Source organism: Coregonus clupeaformis, chromosome 1 (genome assembly GCF_020615455.1).
Source record: "Coregonus clupeaformis isolate EN_2021a chromosome 1, ASM2061545v1, whole genome shotgun sequence".
Lineage (NCBI taxonomy): Eukaryota > Metazoa > Chordata > Actinopteri > Salmoniformes > Salmonidae > Coregonus > Coregonus clupeaformis.
The window spans coordinates 11,905,048-11,925,916 of NC_059192.1; the positions used below are offsets into that span (position 1 = coordinate 11,905,048).

Here is a 20,869-nt window from a genome sequence, read left to right on the forward strand (position 1 = left end):
AAAGAATGCGGTGGTTGACAGAGTCGAAAGCCTTGGCCAGGTCGATGAAGATGGCTGCACAGTACTGTCTATTATCAATCGCGGTTATAATATCGTTTAGGACCTTGAGCGTGGCTGAAGTGCACCCATGACCAGCTCGGAAACCGGATTGCATAGTGGAGAAGGTACGGTGGGATACGAAATGGTCGGTGATCTGTTTGTTAACTTGGCTTTCAAATACTTTCGAAAGGCAGGGCAGGATGGATATAGGTCTGTAACAGTTTGGATCTAGAGTGTCACCCCCTTTGAAGAGGGGGATGACCGCGGCAGCTTTCCAATCTCTGGGGATCTCAGATGTTACGAAAGAGAGGTTGAACAGGCTAGTAATAGGGGTTGCGACAATTTCGGGCGGCTAGTTTTAGAAAGAAAGGGTCCAGATTGTCTAGCCCAGCTGATTTGTAGGGGTCCAGATTTTGCAGCTCTTTCAGAACATCAGCTGTCTGAATTTGTGTGAAGGAGAAGCGGTGGGGGCATGGGCAAGTTGCAGCGGAGGGTGCAGAGTTGGTGGCCGGGGTAGTGGTAGCCAGGTGGAAAGCATGGCCAGCCGTAGCAAAATGCTTGTTGAAATTCTCGATTATTGTAGATTTATCGGTGGTGATAGTGTTTCCTAGCCTCAGTGCAGTGGGCAGCTGGGAGGAAGTGCTCTTATTCTCCATGGACTTTACAGTGTCCCAAAACTTTTTGGAGTTAGTGCTACAGGATGCAAATTTCTGTTTAAAAAAGTTAGCCTTTGCTTTCCTGACTGCTTGTGTATATTGGATCCTAACTTCCCTGAAAAGTTGCATATCGCAGGGGCTATTTGATGCTAATGCAGTACGCCACAGGATGTTTTTGTGCTGGTCAAGCCTACGTGTTTCATGATTAAATTACGATTGTAATTTGGCAGTGTTGAATTGTTCTGTTAAATGTTAAATGATGCATTTAATGTGATGTGAATAATTAGGTATTTCAATGCTCTAATTTTAGAAACAGCTATTTTGTTTCATTTGGTCAACTTTGGCAAAAAAAGAATGGGTCTAATTGAGGATTTAAAAACGTTTTATCAGGGCAAAATTGCATGTCTTATTGGAAATAAAAATCACATGGTTAAGTGATGAGATAAGGTATTCATTTTGCATTGCAAAAAGGTATTATATGCTAGAGTTGTATGCTGTATACTACAGTGGAGACTGCTGAGGGGAGGACGGCTCATAATCATGTCTGGAACGGCGCGAATGGAATGGCATCAAACTATGTGTTTGATACCTTTCTACTTATTCCGCTCCTGTCATTACCACGAGCCCGTCCTCCCCAATTAAGGTGCCACCAACCTCCTGTGGTATACTATATTGTCAAAGAACACTTCCTAGTTGTAGAAGAGAGAGGGGCTTGGCCCTCTGTGTGTTTATTTGGATCTCCATTAGCTTTTGCAGAAGCAGCAGCTACTCTTCCTGGGGTCCATTAAAAAAAATGACAAGATAAAAGCACTGATAGTCACACAAATTATTTGCGTTTGTGTGTGAACGAGCTGCCTAGCGAAAGTGGTATGTTAAATAGATCCACTATATTTCTATAGTGTAGTAGCGTTTCCGCGCGCATCACATGAACGAGCAAACTCTCTCCCGTATATCGATGAAGCTGGTTGAAACATGGCGGACTTCCTGTCGACCCGATCCGTGCTAAACCAGTGCTTCCCAGTTTGCCTGCTTACCAGCACCGAGGTGGAACAGCTGAGGAAATCTAAGGAGATTGACAAAAGTCTTTCCCGGGACAAAACCTACGCGGAACGACTAGTAAAGATACTTTTACTGGGCGCGGGCGAGAGCGGAAAGTCCACTTTCCTCAAACAGATGAGGATCATCCACGGGCAGGACTTCGACCAGCAAGATCGTGAAGAGTTCCGGGGAACAATTTACAGCAATGTTATCAAAGGTAACTAGGGAGAACGTCTACGGGACTAAAAAGTTACATTAGTTAACATTCTGAACTTTCTTCTTTCGAGCCCGAGTGAAAGTTGAGTGGTAAAAAACTTTTGGGCGAAGTTTACATTCTGTGTATGCGTGGAGCTGCTGCTAGCCGAAGTTAGCTAGTTAGCTAGGGGTTTAGCTTCAGAAATAAAATTAAACATCACTGCTTTGTGGAGGAACGCCACTGTTGTTTATAACTATCGGCAAGTATGAGCCGGAGAAAAAAAATGTATGCACTCACTAACTGTAAGTCGCTCTGGATAAGAGCGTCCGCTAAATGACTAAAATGTTAATGTATGAGAGCGTCTCAGCTTCTTAGGTAAAAGGGCCATTTTATGTTATAACTAGTTAAATCCGATGCACACAAACTATGATGCAATTCATGCAAACAGGGCATTAGGACGCCTCTTTAGAAAGTATTACTTCCGGCTGTCAACCCTTCAATGGCGAAGCTACAGAAAGATGTCGGAATTCCGATATGACAGCATTGTTTTACCACTATACTCCAGGTCGGTATTCATGTCATAAGAAGGAATTCCCCTCGACCACGCCCACACAGAAATTGGGGAAAACGAACGGTATTCCACATTGACCCCCATAAAAATTAAAATAAAAGCCAACTTAGTCATCGATATTTAATTATACAGAAATAACAAAACATGCCGAAAAGCTGTTGTGTTGTTAAATGTACATGTGAGCTGCGCTCAGAATTAGAAAAGTATGAAAGCCAATGGTCCAATATTCTAGAACACTGCTGTGCATACACGTACTCGTTTGATACTCTGATAGACCCTTAAGGCTAATCTGAGTGGGACCCTGGTGTCCAAGTACACGTAAGACATTTAACTTGTTTAGTATAGGACGTTTGTACAGTGCATTCAGAAAGTATTCAGACCCCTTCACCTTTTCCACATTTTGTTACGTTACAACCTTATTCTAAAATTGATAAAATTGTTTTTCCCCCCTCAATCTACACACAATACCCCATAATGACAAAGCAAAAACAGGTTAGATTTTTTTGCACACAAAAAACAAGGAAATATCACATTTACATAAGTATTCAGACCCTTTACTCGGTACTTTGTTGAAACACCTTTGGCAGCAATTACAGCCTCAAGTCGTATTGGGTATGACACTACAAGCTTGGCACACCTGTATTTGGGGAGTTTCTCCCATTCTTCTCTGCAGTTCGATCGGGTTCAAGTCCGGGCTCAGGCTGGGCCACTCAAGGACATAGAGACTTGTCCCAAAGCCACTCCTGCGTTGTCTTGGCTGTGTGCTTAGGGTCATTGTCCTGTTGGAAGGTGAACCTTTGCCCCAGTCTGAGGTCCTGAGCACTCTGGAGTAGGTTTTCGTCAAAGATCTCTCTGTACTTTGCTCCATTAATCTTTCCCTCGATCTTGAGTAGTCTCCCAGTCCCTGCTGCTGAAAAACATCCCCACAGCATGATGCTGCCACCACCATGCTTCACTGTAGGGATGGTATTGACCAGGTGATGAGCGGTGCCTGACGTGACGCTTGGCATTCAGGTCGAAGAGTTCAATCTTGGTTTCATCAGACCAGAGAATCTTGTTTCTCATGGTCTGAGAGTCCTTTAAGTGCCTTTTGGCAAACTCCAAGCGGGCTGTCATGTGCCTTTTACTGAGGAGTGGCTTCCCTCTGGCCACTCTACCGTAAAGGCCTGATTGGTGGAGTGCTGCAGAGATGGTTGTCCTTCTGGAAAGTTCTCCCATCTCCACAAAGGAAAACTGGAGCTCTGTCAGAGCGACTATCGGGTTCTTGGTCACCTCCCTGACCAAGGCCCTTCTCCCCCGATTGCTCAGTTTGGCTGGGCGGCCAGCTCTAGGAAGAGTCTTGGTGATTCCAAACTTCTTCCATTTTAAGAATGATGGAGGCCACTGTGTTCTTGGGGACCTTCAATGCTGCAGAAATGTTTTGGTACCCTTCCCCAGATCTGTGCCTCGACACAATCCTGTCTCGGAGCTCTACAGACAATTCCTTCGACTTCATGGCTTGGTTTTTGCTCTGACATGCACTGTCAACTGTGGGACCTTATATAGACAGGTGTGTGCCTTTCCAAATCATGTCCAATCAATTGAATTCACTACAGGTGGACTCCAATCAAGTTGTAGAAACATCTCAAGGATGATCAATGGAAACAGGATGCACCTGAGGTCAATTTCGAGTCTCATAGCAAAGGGTCTGAATTAGGGATGCACAGATATGACATTTTTGGCCGATACCGATATCCAATATTTTCCTTGCCAAAAACACTGATACCGATAACCGATATTTAACATTGTAGCGGCCTTTTAACCATACTAGTACAGTTAAATAGTTGAAACAAAATGTCATATGTTCATTTGTTCAGTTAGGAACAGATTGTTTAATAACTTGTAAATGAGAAAAATGACAAATCCGTGAATGTATTTTATCGCACAACAGATATTCATGACACAAATATTTTAGCTGCCCCGCATTACAAAGATGGTTCAGTTGTTGGTGGCTCGTCTACTATCCAATCTTGACTGTATGAAGAAACTTAAAAATGCTTTGAAATAAATATTGGTTTAAACTAAAATGCAGTTAATCATTTTAGTTTTAACTGCTTGAAAAAAATGACTGTCTCTAGGCTATGTCATAAACTGCTATAAATGGCAAAACTTAAACTTTTCAAATGTGCTCAACTGACCTGACTAGTAAAATGCGAGCAAATTTACAACACATCATCTCATCTTTCATTTAGGAAATAAAAAAAATTAACGAAAGAACAAAACTGCTTTGTTTTAAATTAAATGAAAGTCTTGACCTATACCAGCCATGAATAAACAACAGAAAAGCCATTGGGCTTAGTCAATTCTTTTCCATTGACTCTAGATGGCTGGGTTACAATATATATATATATTTTATTACTGCCCATTTATAATTTTACCATTTGGGGGAGGTTTTTCTTCACAAAGAGGACCTGCTCGGCTTTGTCACGAGAGTCTGTTTCTTTTTTGTCTACAATGTGTGAAGCTGCACTGAAAAGGCGCTCACTGTCCACACTAGCACAGGGAGCACCAAGATACTTGCGCGCAGCTTTAGCTAGGATGGGGAAACGGTGCTTGTTACTTCTCCAGTATCCAAGTGCATCTTTATTCCTGGGAATAGTAGGTTCTGTCAGGTATGCTAGTCTCTGCAAATAATGGGAAGGGGGGAGGGGTTAGTACATTTAATACAACATATTGCATTATTCTTGCATTCCAAAGGATCATTAGGCATAGATCAACATTGGCAAATGTTGGCCGATGTAGTAACAGAAAATGAAAATACAACGCGTCCCTCTCTCACAGAGATACACACACACTAACCAAAAAGTTATTTTGTTGGCATTTACGTGTGTCCCCATTACCAGTAAAACATAATCAAAACCTATTTCTTTCACTTACTTACTGTGCTTTTTCGTTGTTCAGTCGTTCCATTCTCAACCAGAATTTCATCATACATGTCAAGCAGTGAAGTTTCAGCTCTGTCTGTCTATGGCCCCTTCTGTCGTGGTTCCTCTTCCTCGGTGCGCACTCTCACCGTGTCCGTTTCCATCTTGTCCAGCTGTGTCTGTAACATTTCACCTAAACCCTGTTTCTTGTCTGCGTCGAAGTAGCGGTCCTTGTACCTAGCATCGAGCATGGTGGCGACACAGTAAAGAGGCTCAGAGAGAATGCCACCGAATCGCTTGTTCACAGCCTCTAGAGTAGTTTTGCAAGTTTTAACCTCACGGTCTGTGTCGGCAGTTTTGTTGAGCAGGCGTTTCAATGCCATGACAGAGGGTATCACGTCTGCTGCAGACGCAGTTGATGAACTTATTTCTCGAGTCAGTTGTTCGAATGGAGCTAGGAGAGTGTTCATGTTTTCAATGAGAGTCCACTGGATTGTACTGATTTGTTGCAGGTAACGTATAGTCGGCTGTGTACACGCCAAGCACTCGTTTTTGTTCCAGCAGTCTCTCTATCATGTAAAAAGTAAACCAAATGCTGGAAACAAGGTGAAATAATGTGTGAGTTAAGATAAATACAAGAGAAGATTCGGACAGCGACACGAACATGATATTCTTATGAAGGCACAGTGATAATTCAGATGGAACTGTTAGCAGCCATAGGTGTGTTTGTGACGGCCAATACAGCTCGGCTTGCAACGCTGCTCGTACAATCAGGATCCAAACAACCAGTTTTATGAACAAAATTAATCATGTGACCAAATATTTAGGAAGAGGTCATCATTTCAAGGAGTCTGTGAAGGAAGAAACCACATGGGAAAAGGTGGTATGCACGTTAGGTCAAATGAATTGATTGTGTTATAGGTTTTATGATGCTTTTATCTAAACCAAAGTAGATAATTTAAAGATTGTTTTATAAGTCAGTTAGGGAGTCTATAAGCTACAATATGAGGTCCTAAACCTAGCATAAAACTCCATCCTTGTAGCTGTGTGGGTTAATATAGTCAATGTTTGCCTTGGGGTAAGTTGTGCCAATGGCCACCATGCCCCATACAAATTATGATTACATTTCAACAGGTGTAGACTAACAGTGAAATGCTTACTTACGGGTCCTTTTCCAACAATGCAGAGTTAAAGATAAAAAAAATTATAATGTAAATAGTGACACAAGGAATAAATACACAGTGAATAACAACGAGTAAAAACAAACAAACATGGCTATATACAGGAAATACCAGTACCAAGTCGATGCGCAGGGGTACGGGGTAATTGAGGTTGCTATGTACATATAGGTAGGGGTAAAGTAACTAGGCAACAGGATTGATAATAGATAGTAGCAGCAGCGAATGTGATGAGTGTGTGTGTGTGTGTGTGTGTGTGTGTCGTCAGTATGCGTGTGTGTTGGTGTCAGTGTAAATGTGTGCGAGTCCAGCATGTGTGCATAGTCAGTGCAGGAGAGTTGGTGCAAAAAAGTGTGAGCGTATGTTTGGGTGTCAAGGTACGTACTGTATGTGTGAGTGTGTGGGTAGAGGCCAGTGTGTGTGCAGAGTCCGTGCAAGAGTTCGTCTTTGGGGTCATTTTTATGCATAGTATTTTTGGCAATTTGTCATGCACATGATGTGTGTTTTTATTGTTACAGAGCAGGCATCATCATGACCCGTGTATTCAAACGTTTAAAAAAAGCAGGGGTCTAGCCCCCCTTGAGGTTCTTGAGAGAGCAGACAAGGAAGTGAGAGAAGGGAAGTAGCTCCGTGTAGAGCATGGCGCTTGCAACGCCAGGGTTGTGGGTTCGATTCCCACAGGGGGCCAGTATGATTTTTTAAAATATATATATATATGTATATGTGTGTGTGTGTGTGTGTGTATATGTGTATATATATGTGTATATATATATGTGTATGTGTATATATATGTGTGTGTGTGTGTGTGTACAGTGAGGGAAAAATGTATTTGATCCCCTGCTGATTTTGTACGTTTGCCCACTGACAAAGAAATGATCAGTCTATAATTTTAATGGTAGGTTTATTTGAACAGTGAGAGACAGAATAACAACAACAAAAATCCAGAAAAACGCATGTCAAAAATGTTAGAAATTCATTTGCATTTTAATGAGGGAAATAAGTATTTGACCCCCTCTCAATCAGAAAGATTTCTGGCTCCCAGGTGTCTTTTATACAGGTAACGAGCTGAGATTAGGAGCACACTCTTAAAGGGAGTGCTCCTAATCTCAGTTTGTTACCTGTATAAAAGACACCTGTCCACAGAAGCAATCAATCAATCAGATTCCAAACATCAAAGGGACGATGGACGGGGCCATGTACCGTCAAATCTTGGGTGAGAACCTCCTTCCCTCTGCCAGGGCATTAAAAATGGGTCGTGGATCGTTATTCCAGCATGACAATGACCCAAAACACACGGCCAAGGCAACAAAGGAGTGGCTCAAGAAGAAGCACATTAAGGTCCTGGAGTGGCCTAGGCAGTCTCCAGACCTTAATCCCATAGAAAATCTGTGGAGGGAGCTGAAGGTTCGAGTTGCCAAACATCAGGCTCGAAACCTTAATGACTTGGAGAAGATCTGCAAAGAGGAGTGGGACAAAATCCCTCCTGAGATGTGTGCAAACCTGGTGGCCAACTACAAGAAACGTCTGACCTCTGTGATTGCCAACAAGGGTTTTGCCACCAAGTACTAAGTCATGTTTTGCAGAGGGGTCAAATTCTTATTTCCCTCATTAAAATGCAAATCAATTTACAACATTTCTTACATGCGTTTTTCTGGATTCTTTTTTTTATTCTGTCTCACTGTTCAAATAAACCTACCATTTAAAATTATAGACTGATCATGTCTTTGTCAGTGGGCAAACGTACAAAATCAGCAGGGGATCAAATACTTTTTTACCTCACTGTATATATGTGTGCATATATATATATATATATACAGTGGGGAAAAAAAGTATTTAGTCAGCCACCAATTGTACAAGTTCTCCCACTTAAAAAGATGAGAGAGGCCTGTAATTTCCATCATAGGTACACGTCAACTATGACAGACAAAATGAGGAAAAAAAATCCAGAAAATGACATTGTAGGATTTTTAATGAATTTATTTGCAAATTATGGTGGAAAATAAGTATTTGGTCAATAACAAAAGTTTCTCAATACTTTGTTATATACCCTTTGTTGGCAATGACACAGGTCAAACGTTTTCTGTAAGTCTTCACAAGGTTTTCACACACTGTTGCTGGTATTTTGGCCCATTCCTCCATGCAGATCTCCTCTAGAGCAGTGATGTTTTGGGGCTGTCGCTGGGCAACACGGACTTTCAACTCCCTCCAAAGATTTTCTATGGGGTTGAGATCTGGAGACTGGCTAGGCCACTCCAGGACCTTGAAATGCTTCTTACGAAGCCACTCCTTCGTTGCCCGGCGGTGTGTTTGGGATCATTGTCATGCTGAAAGACCCAGCCACGTTTCATCTTCAATGCCCTTGCTGATGGAAGGAGGTTTTCACTCAAAATCTCACGATACATGGCCCCATTCATTCTTTCCTTTACACGGATCAGTCGTCCTGGTCCCTTTGCAGAAAAACAGCCCCAAAGCATGATGTTTCCACCCCCCATGCTTCACAGTAGGTATGGTGTTCTTTGGATGCAACTCAGCATTCTTTGTCCTCCAAACACGACGAGTTGAGTTTTTACCAAAAAGTTCTATTTTGGTTTCATCTGACCATATGACATTCTCCCCAATCCTCTTCTGGATCATCCAAAGGCACTCTAGCAAACTTCAGACGGGCCTGGACATGTACTGGCTTAAGCAGGGGGACTGCAGGATTTGAGTCCCTGGCGCGTAGTGTGTTACTGATGGTAGGCTTTGTTACTTTGGTCCCAGCTCTCTGCAGGTCATTCACTAGGTCCCCCCATGTGGTTCTGGAATTTTTGCTCACCGTTCTTGTGATCATTTTGACCCCACGGGGTAAACTCTTGCGTGGAGCCCCAGATCGAGGGAGATTATCAGTGGTCTTGTATGTCTTCCATTTCCTAATAATTGCTCCCACAGTTGATTTCTTCAAACCAAGCTGCTTACCTATTGCAGATTCAGTCTTCCCAGCCTGGTGCAGGTCTACAATTTTGTTTCTGGTGTCCTTTGACAGCTCTTTGGTCTTGGCCATAGTGGAGTTTGGAGTGTGACTGTTTGAGGTTGTGGACAGGTGTCTTTTATACGGATAACAAGTTCAAACAGGTGCCATTAATACAGGTAACGAGTGGAGGACAGAGGAGCCTCTTAAAGAAGAAGTTACAGGTCTGTGAGAGCCAGAAATCTTGCTTGTTTGTAGGTGACCAAATACTTATTTTCCACCATAATTTGCTAATAAATTCATTAAAAATCCTACAATGTGATTTTCTGGAATTTCTTTTCTCAATTTGTCTGTCATAGTTGACGTGTACCTATGATGAAAATTACAGGCCTCTCTCATCTTTTTAAGTGGGAGAACTTGCACAATTGGTGGCTGACTAAATACTTTTTTCCCCACTGTATGTGTGTGTGTAAATGTATGTATATATATATATATATATGTGTGTATGTATATGTTTGTGTATGTGTATATATGTGTGTGTATGTATGTATGTGTATATAAATGTGTGTGTGTGTGTGTGTGTGTGTGTGTGTGTATATATATATATATATATATATATATATATATATATATATATATATATATATATATATATAATATAATATACACACACACACAAACACATACATGGATCCATAATAAATACAAAATACATGGAGTCTGAGCTTGATAATGAGAGGCGATGATAGAGTAGCAAAGGAACACAAGGTCTGATCTGATGACATGGAATCTTAGCTTGATAAACATATCAAGAATTTCGCTGCCCAGTTTAGTAGCCTCAAATGCATAGAACTTGCCTACGAATTGGCACATCGAAACAACATCCCTGTCCCAGACAGCTGGTCAGGACTTATACGCCTTGACTTATTCAACATTTTGTTGTGTTACAGCCTTTAAATAGATTTTTTTGTTTCACAGATCTACACACAATACCCCATAATGACAAAGTGAAAACATGTTTTTTTAGAAATGTTTGCTAATTGATTGAAAATGAAATACAGACATATCTCATTTACATAAGTATTTACACCCCTGAGTGAATACTTTCTAGAAGCACCTTTGGCAGTAATTACAGCTGTGAGTCTTTCTTGGTAAGACTCTAAGAGCTTTCCACACCTGGATTGTGCAACATTTGCCATTATTCTTTTCAAAATTATTCAAGCAAAAACCAAGCCATTAAGTCGAAGGAATTGTCCGTAGAGCTCAGAGACAAGATTGTGTCGAGGCACAGATCTGGGGAAGGGCCAAAAAAATCTCTGCAGCATTGAAGGTCCCCACGAACACAGTGGCCTCTATTCTTAAATGGAAGAAGTTTGGAACCACCAAGACTCTTCCTAAAGCTGGCCGCCCGGCCAAACTGAGCAATTGGGGAGAAGGGCCTTGGTCAGGGAGGTGACCAAGAACCTGATGGTCACTCTGACAGAGCTCCAGAGTTCCTCTGTGGAGATGGGAGAACCTTCCAGAAGGACAACCATCTCTGCAGCACTCCACCAATCAGGCCTTTATGGTAGAGTGTTCAGACTGAAGCCACTGTCAGTAAAAGGCACGACAGCCCGCTTAGGGTTTGCCAAAAGGCACCTAAAGGACTCTCAGACCATGAGAAACAAGATTCTCTTGTCGGATGAAACCAAGATTGAACTCTGGCCCGAATGCCAAGCGTCACGTCTGGAGGAAACCTGGAACCATCCCTACGGTGAAGCATTGTGGTGATAGTATCATGATGTGGGGATGTTTTTCAGTGGCAGATCGAGGGAATAAGGCTGTAATATAACAAAATGTGGAAAAGTCAAGGGGTCTGAATACTTTCCGAATGCACTGTATATCCTCCAACATTCAGACTTGTTTGAAATCACTTTTGTTACCTTCCGGTACTTGTGTCAGACAGTGGGTTGTGGGCCACAGACCCCCATCAGAGAGTTTCTGTGTGTGGTTGTTGTTGTTAACTCTAAACCCTATCTGTCCTCTTCAGGTGTGCGTGTGTTGGTGGATGCACGGGAGAAGCTTCACATCCCCTGGGGTTCCCCTGACAACCAGGTGCACGGAGACAATATGATGTCATTCGACACACGGTCTGCGATGATGGCGAACGGCCAGGTGGAGACAAGCGTGTTCCTCAAGTACCTGCCCTCCATCCAGGTCCTGTGGGCCGACAGCGGAATACAACAAGCCTACGATAGACGCAGGGAGTTCCAACTGGTCAGTACACACACCCCAGTACACACACCCCAGTACACACACCCCAGTACACACACCCCAGTACACACACCCCAGTACACACACCCCAGGGTTTCCGTTATCCGTCAATTGCCGGCTTTTGGGCAAAATACAATAAAATGAACAGCCGATAAATGAAATTGTTGCCGGCCAAAATGACCCGGAGGGGAAAAAAAATCCCATTGCAAAATAGTGCTTTTTATTCATTGATGGAAATACCAGTCGATGGAAATATATTTGACTGTCATGCTTATCGGTCTATAGGTTAATTGGCATAATTGAGTGGAATTAAATTGGCCTGTGTGTATTTTCGTTAGTCATCATGTATCTTATTTATCCAACAGAACGATCACACGCGCCCAGCATACAGAGCCTATTCCGAGCTAGATTTCCCCAGCAGCTCCTCAGCTGGTTGCCGCTGGAGAAAAACGTGCTTTTATAAGGCCATTCACAACCAATCGAAATGCAATTGCGTGTTAAAAACAGTTTTGGTGCATGATGAAAAAATAGCTACTATTTTTATTTCTCAACTGGTAATTGAAGCGCGCCATTCAAGTGCAGGCAACAGGTTATCAGCACGTCACCCACCACTTTACAAATGTGAGCTGGAGGCAGTATGCATTTTGAAAAGGTACTTAATTGTTTGAAACCTGAATGTTTTACTACATATTATGAGGCATGTCTTACCTTGCTTCAAAGTAGGCTATAGGCAAAATCAGATCATGGAAATGTGGAGCCATTTCTTTTATAAAGACTTCATTGGCCACTCAGCATTAAAGAGATAGATTGGGGGTAAGGCCCTGCGATACACTAGCGTCCTGTCCAGGGGGTGTACTTGTACATCAAGCTGCCTTGCTACAGAAACAGGAGATGGGCTCCTGCTCCTATGAACTTTTCCAGCTCGCACAAGCCAAGGATCGAGCAATGCTACATACCCAGTGACTCTGCAAACGGCACCGACTCAGACGAGGCAGAAAAGCTAACGCTAGTTTTGGGAAACGCCTGTTACATCTTCGGCCGTTGTAGGAAAGACGCATCGTTAAAACATTTGTAACAACTGCTTGCAGTTCTGAGCCAACCTGAATACTAAGATCCTGAGGGAAATCGACGAGTACCAACAGCTTTATGCTATGGAGGAATAATAATAATAATAATAATAATAATAATATATTGTACGGGATACATTTGTATTGTAGTGATGCCATTACTGTAGAGTAATGCAAGGTCTCTTTCATAATCATGTGAAATGTCAATTGCTATGGAAATGCTGGGATGGGTTTTCTATGAAAATTATGTTTAATGTAATTATGATGCAACTATGATGGTGATACGATATGGATTACAATTATCATCCTGAATATTAAGGCTATACTCACTTCATGTTACACACAGACACTCAATCATGCAAATTGTCTGGGTTATTATTTATTTAGACGTCACACATTATAGTATTACTCTTATCCAGACATTATACACCCTCTCACTAAATCACATCCGATATCACACACATCAACCTACTCAGATCTACTGCACACATAGCTTGACTCAATTGTCTTAACATCTGTGGCATTGGCTCACAGGCAAACGGGCAAGGGAAGAAAAACAAATATTGCTAGAACCTGTTTCTTGAATTCTAAACATCAGACATTTTGAAATCTATTTTAGTCTGTCATAATACCTCTTATGGCAGTAACTTTACAAGCACTTATTATGGTAAATTTAGACTGAGTATCTAGTTATGGTAAGGGGTGAAATAAGTATAGCCAGTTATAATTATAACGGTTTAGCAGATTATAAGAAAAGAAGATCAGTCTTTACGTGGCTAAAAGAAAAGGAATATAACATATACTGTTTACAGTATGCTTAGATGAAGTTGCGTGGGAAAAGGAATGGGGGGGGTGAAATTTTGTCGTGGACAAAGGAACTCAAAAGGTGTGATATGAATTAACAAAAAATTTTATTCTAATGTGCAAATAGTCAGGAATGATTCGCAAGGAAGGTGGATCCTTTTCAATGTGAAAGTGGATATAAAACGTATTCTGCTCATTAATCTATGGTCCAAATCAGGATGAGCCATGCTTCTTTGAAAATATTTATACCAATTTATTGAACTTACCGGCAACAAACGATAAAATCATTATGGTGGGAGACTATAACAAAGTGTTAAGTACCTCCAATGGACCGTAAAGGAAATCACTCTACAAACTATCATCACCATGCCTTTAAGGAAATCACAAATATTATGGACACATTAGAAATAGTGGCTATTTGGATACTAAAAAACCCTGACCTAGTGAGATATACATGGAGACTTAATCCAGCTAGTCATCTTGACTACCTTCTTGTCTCTTTCTCTCTTGCATCAAAGGTTAAAAAAATATCGATAGGAGACCGAATGTGATCGGATTATCATCTAATTGGCCTTCACATAACTCTTACAGAATTTCCACGTGGACGGGGATATTAGAAATGTAATCAGTCTACTGGAGGACAATGTATTCTTAACTAAGACAAAATAATTTATAGCTGAATTTTTCCAGTACAATATAGGTTCAGCAAATCACCTTATTGTTTGGGATACCTTTTTAAATGTACCTTCAGAGGACATTAAATTCAATATTCATCAATAATAAAAAGGCAGAGATACAAAACAAGTTAGAGGAAAAAGAACTGGAGGAAACGATCTAATGTAATCTATTACAAAAATAAAGCAAACTGGATGGAATATGGAGAAAAATGCACCAAATTCTTCCTGAATCTCCAACACAAGAACACTACCAAAAATGCATTTCAGTTAACAGGTGTGCCTTGTTAATTTGTGGAATTTCTTTCCTCCTTAATGCATTTGAGCCAAATCAGTTGTGTTGTGACAAGGTAGGGGTGGTATACAGAAGATAGCCCTATTTGGTAAAAGACCAAGTCCATATTATGGCAAGAACAGCTCAAATAAGCAAAGAGAAACGACAGTCCATCATTACTTTAAGACATGAAGGTCAGTCAATCCGGAAAATTTCAAGAACTTTGAAAGTTTCTTCAAGTGCAGTCGCAAAAACCATCAAGCGCTATGATGAAACTGGCTCTCATGAGGACCGCCACAGGAAAGGAAGACCCAGAGTTAGCTCTGCTGCAGAGGATAACTTAATTAGAGTTACCAGCCTCAGAAATTGCAGGCCAAATAAATGCTTCACAGAGTTCAAGTAACAGACACATCTCAACATCAACAGTAATGTATAGCAACCCCAGGTGTAAAATAGTAAATAGCGGCTACTTCTCAGTTTCTAATTGTCAAGAGGAGGTAAACAATGGTGTCCGCTGTCACCATATCTATTCGTAATGGCAATCGAAATGCTAGCTATTAAAATCAGATCAAATAACAACTTTAGAGGAAAAATATCAATCCAAGGCTTAAAAACAAAGGTGTCCATGTATGCCGATGACTCAAGTTTTCTATTAAATCCACAAGCTAGATCCCTGAAATATCTAATTGAAGATAACTTTTCTCTCTGGACTAAAACCTAATTATGATAAGTGTACAATATTACGTGTTGGATCTTTAAAAAAATATGACTTTTCCATTACCCTGTAGTTTACCTATAAAATGGGCTGACGGTGAAGTAGACATACTTGGTATTCATCACAAAATAAATAAATGAGCTCTCCACAATGAATTTCAATGGAAAACTAGTAAAAATAGACAAGATCCTGCAACCATGGAGAGGTAAATACCTGTCTATTTATGGAAAAATTACACTGATTTAACTCCTTAGTCATATCTCAGTTTACTCACTTACTTATGGGGTTGCCTACTCCTGATGATTTGTTTTTTCAAATCAGATGAGCAATTTTTTTTTCGTGTAATCTGGGATGCTAAACCAGACAAGATAAAGCGTGCCTTTCTATATAATGAATATGAACTGGGTGGGTTGACATGCTAAACCAGACAAGATAAAGCGTGCCTTTCTATATAATGAATATGAACTGGGTGGGTTGACATGCTAAACCAGACAAGATAAAGCGTGCCTATCTATATAATGAATATGAACTGGGTGGGTTGACATCATTAAATACAAAAGTACTAAACCTCTCTCTAAAAGCTTCACCTATACAAAAGTTTTACTTGAACCCTAAACGGTTCTCAAGTAGATCACTAAGAAAAGTGGTCCTCTGTAGCTCAGCTGGTAGAGCACGGCGCTTGTAACGCCAAGGTAGTGGGTTCGATCCCCGGGACCACCCATACACAAAAAAATGTATGCACGCACGACTGTAAGTCGCTTTGGATAAAAGCGTCTGCTAAATGGCATTATTATTATTATTATTATTATAAAAGCTCATCCATTGTTTAAAAATGGCCATTTTGCCTTTGTGCAGATTGCCATGTCTCATTTTCGAATGATTGAAAATGAAACCTTTTTCAAAGTATCTCTCTTTTTCAAACAAGCATTGCAGAGCTGGTTACAATTTCAGTTTCATCCACCTGAAAAGATAGAACAAATATTATGGTTGAACGCAAATGTGCTGGTTGATAAAATACCTGTATTTATGGAAAATAGTTTTGAAAAGGGTATTTTGTTTTTAAATGATATTGTAAATTGGAATGGTGGAGTTATGTCTTTAATTAAGTTATCAGAATTGTATGGGAAGGTCTGCTCAATCCAAGATTACAACCAATTGATTACAGCATTACCCCAAAAATGGAGGAAGCAGGTGGCAGCGGGAGGAGGTAGGGAACTGGTCTGTCTGCCCAATATAAAGGATCAAAACTGGCAGAGGAATAAAAATGGTATAAATAGGAAAGTATACCAGTTTTATTTGTTGGGGGGGTGGGGGAGGTCTGGTGGCCTGGCGGTTGGGAGCTTGGGCCGGTGGCTGATAGGTCGCTGGTTCCGGGTCCACCTTGTGGGGAGATCTGTTGACGTGCCCTTGAGCAGGGCGTTGACCCTGGCTGCTTCTGTGGGTCGCTCTGGATGGGAGTCTGTTAGATGACTATGTGTAATGTAAATGTTCAGCGGCTTCACTGCAAGTAGATTGTATGTTTTAATATTCAAAAATATTTAAACATTTTTAAAAAGACTTCCTAGTGAGTTTTAAGTTTGGGGAAGCTTACCATTTATTCTACCGTTCTGCCTTTTTATCTGTCAGTTGTGGAACAGTTTCACTTCAATAATAATGTTTTAATTTCTCAAAATCATTGTCAAGTGGTCAATCATAAAAATCTGAATTCAAATGATAAAAATCTCAAAGTTAATTCAACTAATGCAAGAGCACCAGCCTCTGCCATATGGACAGGTACTTCTATGCGTGTTCAGGCACGCACGCTCTCTCAGCATTATCAGGACAGAGAAACCAGACACTTGCTCATTGTTCACATGGAGCACTCCAAACAAAAGACAATGGAAAAAAATGACAAATCTCATAAATGATGGTTATGAAATGAACCAAAACTTGTTTCTCACAAGTGTAGCGGTTTGTGAACTCTGCAAACAACGTTTCCACTCTCCGAGAATGAGAACGATAAATGACTGTAATTAATACAGGCATTAAGAGAAATTAATGTAGCCAAATGACTGGGATTAGTGGTACATTTACTACTGGTGACCTATATGCAGGGTTCGCACAAGGTGCTTGAGGTGTTTAAAGTACTTGAATTTGGCACTCTGAAATTCAAGTACTTAATTTCTGATTTTCAAGGTATTCTTCTCAAGTTGGTACTTTAAAAATTACTTGAATTAAAATGAGAGAACAGAAAATGATCTAATATGAAAACAATTAGAAAAATGTATTGTTCTTGCGAATTAATTTCCAGGCTGACTACAGAGTTTTATTTCCTCACGTGTTTTGCGCTCTGGATGCCAGGCAAGCCCGCTCATTCCACCCACACTTCCACTCAGCCAGGCAGGTACAGAACTGACTGATTAGGCGCCGCCAAACGTCACATCGATAGCTAAAATGCCGGGCAAATGTAGATTCAATCTTGCCTGGCAGGATATTGATGTTTATGAATGGGTTTTGCCAGACCCAACCAGGGATGTAGTGGAGGGTAAACGCCGTTTACGCACCTTTTTATTTGTGAAATAGCGTTTACTCACCTTTTTATTTTGTTAATTGTTTATCCACTTATTATTGCGTTCCCAGCGTTGATCAGCGCTCAGAAGGCTTCTTGATCTGAGTTCTAATCGCACCTACCTCTGCGAACGAGTGAATCATGAATGGTTCATGTGTGCTCGTTATGTTCACCTGCTCCCTTGTATTTGCCTTGTTAGCAGCGCATTCATTCACCACTCTGTCCAACGGGAAACTCTGCCCACGACATAGGCTGAGAGGTGAAACAAACTACCTCAGCCCACACCTACAATGGCAAGTGGCAGAGACTATGGCTGACAGTGGCAGAGACTATGGCTGACAGTGGCAGAGACTATGGCTGACAGTGGCAGAGACTATGGCTGACAGTGGCAGAGACTATGGCTGACAGTGGCAGAGACTATGGCTGACAGTGGCAGAGACGATGGCTGACAGTGGCAGAGACGATGGCTGACAGTGGCAGAGACGATGGCTGACAGTGGCAGAGACGATGGCTGACAGTGGCAGAGACGATGGCTGACAGTGGCAGAGACGATGGCTGACAGTGGCAGAGACGATGGCTGACAGTGGCAGAGACGATGGCTGACAGTGGCAGAGACTATGGCTGACAGTGGCAGAGACTATGGCTGACAGTGGCTATTTTTTTTTTATCCCCCGACTCCTGCCATGTCAACAGACGTCCCCCAAACAATAAAAAGCAGACTCTCGGAGAATGTGTACAACTGGTAAATAGTCGCTGATATTCAAGTCAGGTGTCTAGCTAGCTAGGTAGCTCAAGGGCTCTGGCTGTTAGCCAGGTAGCTAGCTATAACTAGCTGGCTAGAAGGATGAAGTTAGAAGTTAATATTATTAGCATGTACACTGAACAAAAATATAATTGCAACATGCAACAATTTCAAAGATGTTACTGAGTTAGTTCATATAAGTAAATAAGTCAACATCAGTCCTGACTTACCACTCCTCTATGTAGTAAATAACTAGTGAAACATGTATTATTGAGTAGAACTTGTAGGTAGTGATGAATAGTAAGTTAGTAGTTTTCTTTAATGAGGTTGTGGTGATATACTGCCATTTTTATTTTATTTATTTTACCTTTATTTAACTAGGCAAGTCAGTTAAGAACAAATTCTTATTTACAATGACGGCCTACACCGGCCAAACCCGGACGACACTGGGCCAATTGTGCGCCGCCCTATGGGACTCCCAATCACGGCCGGTTGTGATACAGCCTGGAATCGAACCAGGGGGTCTGTAGTGACGCCTCAAGCACTGAGATGTAGTGCCTTAGACCGCTGCACCACTCGGGAGAAACAATTGCATAATAGGAACTATTACAAATTGATGGTCCTTGAAAATAAATATTAGTGCTTGAAAAAGTACTTGAAAGTCCTTGAATTTGACTTTCCACTGTCTGTACGAACCCTGTATATGTAACGGGGAATTGATCCAAATAAAAAAATCTAACAGCAAACAATTCACACAATGAAACAATGAATTGGCAGGAGACAGCTGAGCCATTCTGGAGAGAGACTCACCTATATCTTTTCACACACCCCTCCCCTTGTCATATTTTAGATGCTTTTCACTGACAGCCGCAATTCAATAATCAGCTAGGACTATTGCCACGCGCACTGCCCAAATTGCGGCCTTCCCAAATAGGCATAGGCCTACAATTTGAAACAATCCACAGAATCTAATGATCCTCGATTCCTCTGTGGCCAAGTCATGCTTTCTGGTGAAGTATTTAGAATTATTTTATTTATTTCTGTATAGACAGGAGTAATTATATAATTTTGGCACATTTCTTAACATTTCTTCCCCTATTAGACCCACCACTATGTCATTTCTCTCCTGTTCCATTGGTTTTCATATCAACTTTCTTTCATTGTCCAGAAGCCAAAGGAACAATCCCAGTCAGATTTTTATCTCGGTCACATATAGAACTGCTATTTGGTGCACTGTTTAGAATGGTGTTTTCCTGCGAATTGAATTGTTGGCAAATGTTTGAAAATGCCATTTTATTGGCTGCTTCATTACATGAGTTGCATGTTCTGTTAAGATGCATTACCATAATCTAAATGTTATTTCTGTCATTCTGAGCACTGTGCGTGGACACCCTAATGGGTTATGCAGCCAATGCATATGGGTGTGGTAAATTTCTCAAATGGCCGGTAAATTAAAATCTTCCGGTCACGTTGTCCGGTGCCACATTTTCCTAACGGAAACCCTGATGCACAGACACACACACACAGACACAGATTCAGACTCAGCAGAGCTGATCTGAAGTAAAAGTGAAACTGACTTGCTACTGCTTCCTCCCTCATCTCTCAATCTCTCTCTCTCTTTGCGTGTGTGTGAGGTTGGTGTGTGTGTCGCACGCCAAAGAACGTGCATCAGTCCGTTTCCTGTGCAGACCCCAGCTCTCCTGTCTTGACGCCTGGGCTTTCCAAACACACACACTAGGGCTGGGAATTTCCAGGGACCTCACAATACGATATTATCACGATACTTGGGTGCCGATTTCAATTATTTTGTTCCCAATTGAAATGAATAGTAAGTAATGTATTGTGTCATTTTGGAGTCACTTTTATTGTAAATAAGAATAGAATCCACTTCTACATTGTGGATGCTACCATCATTGTGCGTAGTCCTGAATGAATCGTGAATAATGAGTGAGAAAGTTAGACGCACAAATATCGTCCGCCAAGACGTGCTAACCTCTCACCATTACAATAACAGGGGAAGTTAGCATTTTCTGGGAGGTATGATATTTATGCCTCTAACTTTCTCACTCATCATTATTCATATAAACATATTCTATTGTTAGTTACAATAAAAGTGACCCCAAAATGACACAATACATTATTTACCATTCATTTCTATTGGGCACAAAATAATCTGAAACACAACCAAAACAAACTGCAAATGCATCCAACAGGTTTGTAGAGTCACAAGCTTAACGTAATCATTGCATGCTATGAATATTAGA

The 20,869-nt window shown here is 41.2% G+C and overlaps 1 protein-coding gene across 1 annotated transcript in view; it reads left to right on the plus strand.

The window, feature by feature from the left end:
- The first annotated feature begins 1,466 nt into the window (after positions 1–1,466).
- Positions 1,467–20,869, plus strand: part of LOC121584357 (guanine nucleotide-binding protein subunit alpha-13) — a 30,848-nt gene continuing 11,445 nt past the window's right edge. The window contains exons 1-2 of the mRNA XM_041900226.2: positions 1,467–1,950; positions 11,558–11,784. Coding sequence (XP_041756160.1) covers positions 1,668–1,950; positions 11,558–11,784 — 510 coding nt within the window. The 5' untranslated portion in view covers positions 1,467–1,667. The remainder of the gene's footprint in view (positions 1,951–11,557; positions 11,785–20,869) is intronic.